At 36.6% G+C, this 6024-nt stretch overlaps 1 protein-coding gene across 1 annotated transcript; it reads right to left on the reverse strand.

Moving 5' to 3' along the window:
• Window positions 1-1905: 1905 nt before the first annotated feature.
• LOC121778934 (remorin 4.1-like) lies at window positions 1906-2755 on the reverse strand. The gene is made up of 4 exons (XM_042176317.1): window positions 2689-2755; window positions 2363-2513; window positions 2014-2095; window positions 1906-1932 (listed from the first exon to the last, which is right to left on the reverse strand). The coding sequence occupies exons 1-4, from the start codon at window positions 2753-2755 to the stop codon at window positions 1906-1908; spliced, it is 327 nt and encodes a 108-aa protein (XP_042032251.1).
• Window positions 2756-6024: the final 3269 nt, after the last annotated feature.

A 6024-nucleotide genomic window follows, 5' to 3' on the forward strand; every position in this document is an offset into this window, starting at 1 on the left:
TTCTTTATTTAAATCTAGTTTTCATAGATCAAAACCCTATATATATATATATATATATATACGTATATGTATATATATATATATATGTGTGTGTGTGTGTGTGTGTTAAGGTCCTTTGCAGCTTTTCAGTCCAAGCTTCAATCAGATCACAACCCTTGGATCCTTGAATTAGATGGTTGTGATGATCTGCATTATTACACTATAATGGTGCATTATTAGTCGGTGTGTATTATTCAACTGAAAATCTGCATTATTAAATGACACGTGGCATCAACTAACTGTCGGGTGACAAAATTATGGGGCTGAGATTAAAAAGAACAATAGAACAAAAGATACAAAAAAGGAAATGATATTGTTAAAGTTTAATAATGCAGATCATCACAACCATCCAATTCAGGATCCAAGGGCTGTGATCTGATTGAAGCTTGGACTGAAAAGCTGCAAAGGACCTTAACACGCCCATATATATATATATATATATATATATATGTTAGTGATCAAGATATAACTAATTTTAAGTGTATAACTAGAGAACAAATTTCAGCCACACAAATAAATGGAACAAATATTATTTATTTTAATAATATAAAAAGGCCAAAGGTATTTTTAGAAATTACATTATGAAATTTAAAGGAGAAATTACGCTGATAAATGTTGATTTTTCTACTGTTGCTTCCCAGATTCGGAGGCGTACAAGTGTTGTCGAGGATGATTAGACTATATGGGTGGGTTTGAGGTTTGTTTGATTTTATACTAAGCTTGATTTAAAAATACTGGCATATTGTAAAATCCATCCTATGGTGTGTGGTGGTTGTAATTGTTTTGAGTGTGATCGTTGAATATTTCGCCGCTCTTGTTGCCGGAATCGGCTTTTTTGAGGATCAGATCGTAGGTCTCGAGGCCGAGGGTCAGTGATGGCTCGGCGGTTTTGGTGATATAATCGAGATTTCTGGAGGGCATTTTGGTGGTGGATGAGGAGAATCCCAGCCCCAAAACCAGCCCCGTGTTGCATATATCGTCATAACCCATTTAAAAACAGAGTTTAGAGAGAACAAAAGTGTGTTGTGTGTGTGGAATTGAAATGAGGAATGCGAGAAGAAGTGGAAGGAAAGGGTGGTTTTGTAATGGGAGGAACGGTGGGTGGGTGTGTGAGTTATATGATTATTAGGGTGTCCACTATAAGGTGGACACGCCCAATAGCCTCGCCCAGTTTTTGTCCATAGCCCCAGTTTTTTTCCATAGCCCCAAAATTCTATTTCCGCCACTATAGTGGACACCTCCAATAGCCCCCAATTCCAAATACAAAATGCTATTTTTCCATAGCCGCGTCCTCGCCCCGAACGCGGCTATCCCGTGTCCGCCGCCCCCATCGCCCCAAAAGTTGTCCGCCCACCTTTCCCACTATAGCCGCCCCCCCGCCAACCGCCGCCCACCCGCCCCAGACGCGGCTATAGCCGCGTCCACCCCCATAGTGGACGCTCTTAATCAACATGGAATATATTATTTTATAAATTGGCCTATTTTATATATTATTTTATACAATCAAGATATTTTATAATTAGCATGATTTTACTTCATTGTTGTTACCAAACACATCACTATTAGCATGATTTTCACCAATCTTTTCCATACGCAGTTTCGGAAAATTAAGTTTCCTCTAATTGAATTGTTTTGTCTTATTATAAATTAACTTGATCTATTTGCTCAAATTTAGTTGTGAATTTTCTACTATATTTGGTGCGGTAATTTATCGGCGCACTGAAGTCCAGAATGCCCACAAGAAAAGGCCACACTGACCGTTTTGTTAATACTCGGGATTTGGCAATGGATTATATTGACGACCGCTAGCTCTCAGTCAATCTTTTTCGCATTTATAGAGTGCATATTCGTGCGCTTAGTGGGCGACTACATAATCAGCCTCTCGGCTTTCACCTAAAGACGAAGTTTGCCAATTCGTTAGACACTAAACTACAAGAACGTAAAAGGAACACGAACAATTGGAGAGGATGTTACCTCGACTTTCCTCATCTGCATTTCGGCTTTCCTCTTCTGATGATTTTCCCATGCTTGAATCTTCACTTCTTCCCGTTTAAACCTATACACCACGAACATTGGAAAATGAGCAAGTCGTCTACTTCGGGTAAAGTATATCAGATTGACAATACATTTCAAGGATCAAACAAGCTCAAAATTTCTACTCCATTTGTCTTTTAAAAACAACTTTTGAAATGACACGAGTTTTAACGCACCTCATTAGAGAGAAAAAAAGTTCCCTAAAGTAGAAAGTGCATAATATTAAAAGACGGACTAAAATGGAAATAGTTGCTACTTTTAAAGGACGGAGAGAGTACTTTTTATCTACCTTGCCATGTATTTGGCACGCTCGGCCTCATCCCAAGCCACTGCTCGGGTTTCCAGAGGATTCGTCTTACTAGACTGATCATCCGTTTTATTTTCCAGCACGTCCACGCCATCAAGGCCTTCTCCTCTCCGGTCAACGGAGATGCAACGGGCTGGCCATTCTCAACCGTCATTGCCCCATTCTGGCCCCTGGCTGGAGTCGAGGTCCCTGAAGAAACAGGGCTTCTTGCAGCCGGGGTGGTGGCCCTGATCGGGGTGGCTGTCCTAGACGGCTCCTGGCTCGCCATTGGCGTCATCTCGGTCCCCATATCCCTCACACAAATCGACCTAACGACCGATTTGCAACTACTAGCTGGCCTATTGATCCTCCACACAGACTCATCACAGTCCACATTCTTCGTCTCCACATCAAACTGATCAACGCCACTCGAGGCATTCGCCCCCTCCTCGTCCTCCTCATCCTCACTCGGGTAGTCCTTCTTGGGAACGGGAGGGCTATCAGTCTCCGGTCATCGGCATTGGAGTTCCGGGGAGAGGCCTTGGTGGGATTCTTCTCCCCTCTGGAGAGATTGACGAGCCACTTCTGGGCGTCGTCCCATTTCGATGGAGTGGGTTTTCCTAAGGACGTTCGATGATGGTGGGAAGCACTACGAGTGAGTGTGAGGCCGTTGCTCTTGAACTCGAAGCTCATACAACTAGCACCACCAGCTGCAGCTTCTTGTGTCAAGCACCCTTTATCCTCTATGGATCTCATCACTTACTTCTTACACCTCTCTCTCAATCTTAAATCCCCCGAAAATCTTTCATGTTTTTCAAGAAAGTGAACCAGAAATCAGGATGAATATCTGCACTGTGTTTCGAGCAAACAACAATCCAATTAGAGACCAAAATTCATGCCAAAATTAAGCAAAAATAGACAACAATCCATTAGAAAAATACCAACTTGAAAGATAAATTTGAATAACACATCTCTTTTAATCTCAAATGCAGTAAAGATTGAATTTTTGGTGGGTTTGAGTAAACAACAATCCAATCACACAAAACTCCATTACAAAATGCCAATTTGAAAGATAAATTTGAAATCATAACACACCAAAAACAAGGCACAGAGCTCACTCTTTCAATCTCAAATGCACAACAACACAGCAAAGATTCAATTTTTTTTTTTTTTTTGGGGGGGGGGGGGGTTGAGTAAATATAAGCACATTACTAACAACTACTTACTTCACACATCTGATAAAAATACCAACTTGATGGCAATTTCAAGATTTATGTAAAATAAAACCCCATTTCCATGGTGACAAGTTCAAGAAAACGATCCAGATCTCAGGATGAATATCTGCAATGTGTTTTGAGTAAATAACAAGCAAAAATAGACAATAACCCATTATAAAAAATACCAACTTGAAAGATGAAAACATAAAACACCAAAATCAAGGCACACAGATAGCACAACTCGTTCAATCTCAAATGCACAACAACAGAGAGTAAAGATTCAATTTTTTTTTTCTGTTATGAGTAAAAATAATCACATTATTCACAGCTAATTACTTCACATCACACCTGCGAAAATTACTAACTTGATAATCCAGTCAGACAAAAATCCTTGCCAAAATACAAGACAACAATCTATTAAAAAAATACCAACTTGAAAAATAAATCTGGAATCATAACACACCAAAATGAAAATGAAGGCACATAGCTCAACTCTTTAAACTCAAATGCACAAAAACACAGTAAAGATTCAATTTTTATTTTTATTTTTGAGAAAATATAATCACATTATTCATAACTACTTCACACACACACACAGAAATTTCAAGATTTATGCAAACTCAAACTTAAAGCAACTCAAAGAAATTTCAAGATTGATGTAAAATCAAACCCCAACTTGAAAGATAAATCTGAAATCATAAACACACCCAATCAAGGCACATGGCTCAGCTCTTACAATCTCAAATGCACAAAAACAAAGTAAAGATTCAATTTTTTTTTTGTTTTGAGTAAATATAATCACATTATTCACAACTAATTACTCCACAAAGCATCTAAGAAAGCATAAAAATGAACATTAATATTCTCCCAAAATCAGTTTAGGAAAGCACATACATTTAATTTCTGCTTGAAGGAGTGAGCACAATCAAATGGTGCAGAGAATGAAGGTAGAGATGGACCGACTAGTTTATGAAAACTAGCATTATTTTAATGATATTTGCATAAGTATTTTATTGCATGGAGGTAGTAAAAAGGATACCAGGCAAAAAGCAGTAAAAAATGCATAGATTGTTGTACAACTTTGGAATCTTGGGAAGAGGTCTCAGTGTCGCCATCAACTCGTAAATAATTATATTTACATTCACATTATCAAGACTCATACCAAAAAAATTCAAATGCGTTTCCACTTTTAAATGAGATTCTTTTGAGTGATTATCAAAATTGAAATGATGTTAGGAAAATTAAGTAATCTTTGACACCGTCCATGTAGAATATCCCATTTGACTATTTTTGTAGTACGTTCTTAAATTAATACTAATCTCATTTATTTTTTATATAATTGTTTCTATAAAGGTGGGATCACATTAACTTCTTTTCTCAATTTTCTTTATAAAGTTGAATAAATTCTAAATTCTTAAAATGAACTATAAATACGAGACGGAGAAATTATTTGTTTTAGTTATTGTAGCGAGGCAAGCACTGCCTTTTGAGGAATATATATGTATATTTTTTTTAATAGAAGCCCAACACATCTCTAAATTGATTGTGACTTGTGAGAAAAAACAAATAACCGCCCATATTTGTGTAACACTTTGTGCTACAACTTTGAAAACTAGTCGAGAAAAAATTATGAATATTGAATTGGTTTTCAATTATATTACACGTAGTAATATATATTCTTGATGTTATCCTGAACCAAAGGGTGTTGTTTTCTTTATGAGTAGACGAAATCGTGTAATACATCGGCGATATTAATGTTCACACATCATTTCTCGGTTTCTATATCACGTACAGTTTCACCAAAAAATATTGGTGTTAGGTAATTGACAATAAATTTTAACTTTATGATCTTTATGATCAATTTTGGAAGTTACTGGACGGTGATCAAATTTCACGTTTTCAGACAATTTGCTATTTGAAATATAAAGTTCAAGAAATGAAAAACATAATCAAGATTGATTAAATTGCAATGATAAGTGAGATTGAGCGCCAAAAAAAATCAAGAATGACATGTGAGTTTTCAGAATATATGGTAAATTAGTATGTCAGATTAAAGGGGCAATTTTTGGGATATTAATTAATTTCTGAGATATTTCACATGGGATGGATGGGCACAAATATTTACATTAATTGGAGTGGACGAGTGGTACAATTTTGGATATATTAATAGAATGATGAGTCCCACATCTTGGCATTATATATGTCCTTTATTTTTTTTATTTTTTTTCGAACTAAAAATCTTTTGTTATATTTTGTTGCATTCCCTAATATAATGGCACTAGTGAGGGTGGCACGTGCATTTTCCATTAGCATCCAAACAATGCATTAACTTCAATGTTTGATTCATGTTAGGCTCCACATTAATTTATTTTACAGCATATAATAATGTAATTAGTGATAACTCCAAGAGTAAAGACGTTACTCACATGCATTAAAGTATATTCTCTA

Source organism: Salvia splendens, chromosome 19, assembly GCF_004379255.2.
Source record: "Salvia splendens isolate huo1 chromosome 19, SspV2, whole genome shotgun sequence".
Taxonomy (NCBI): Eukaryota; Viridiplantae; Streptophyta; class Magnoliopsida; order Lamiales; family Lamiaceae; genus Salvia; species Salvia splendens.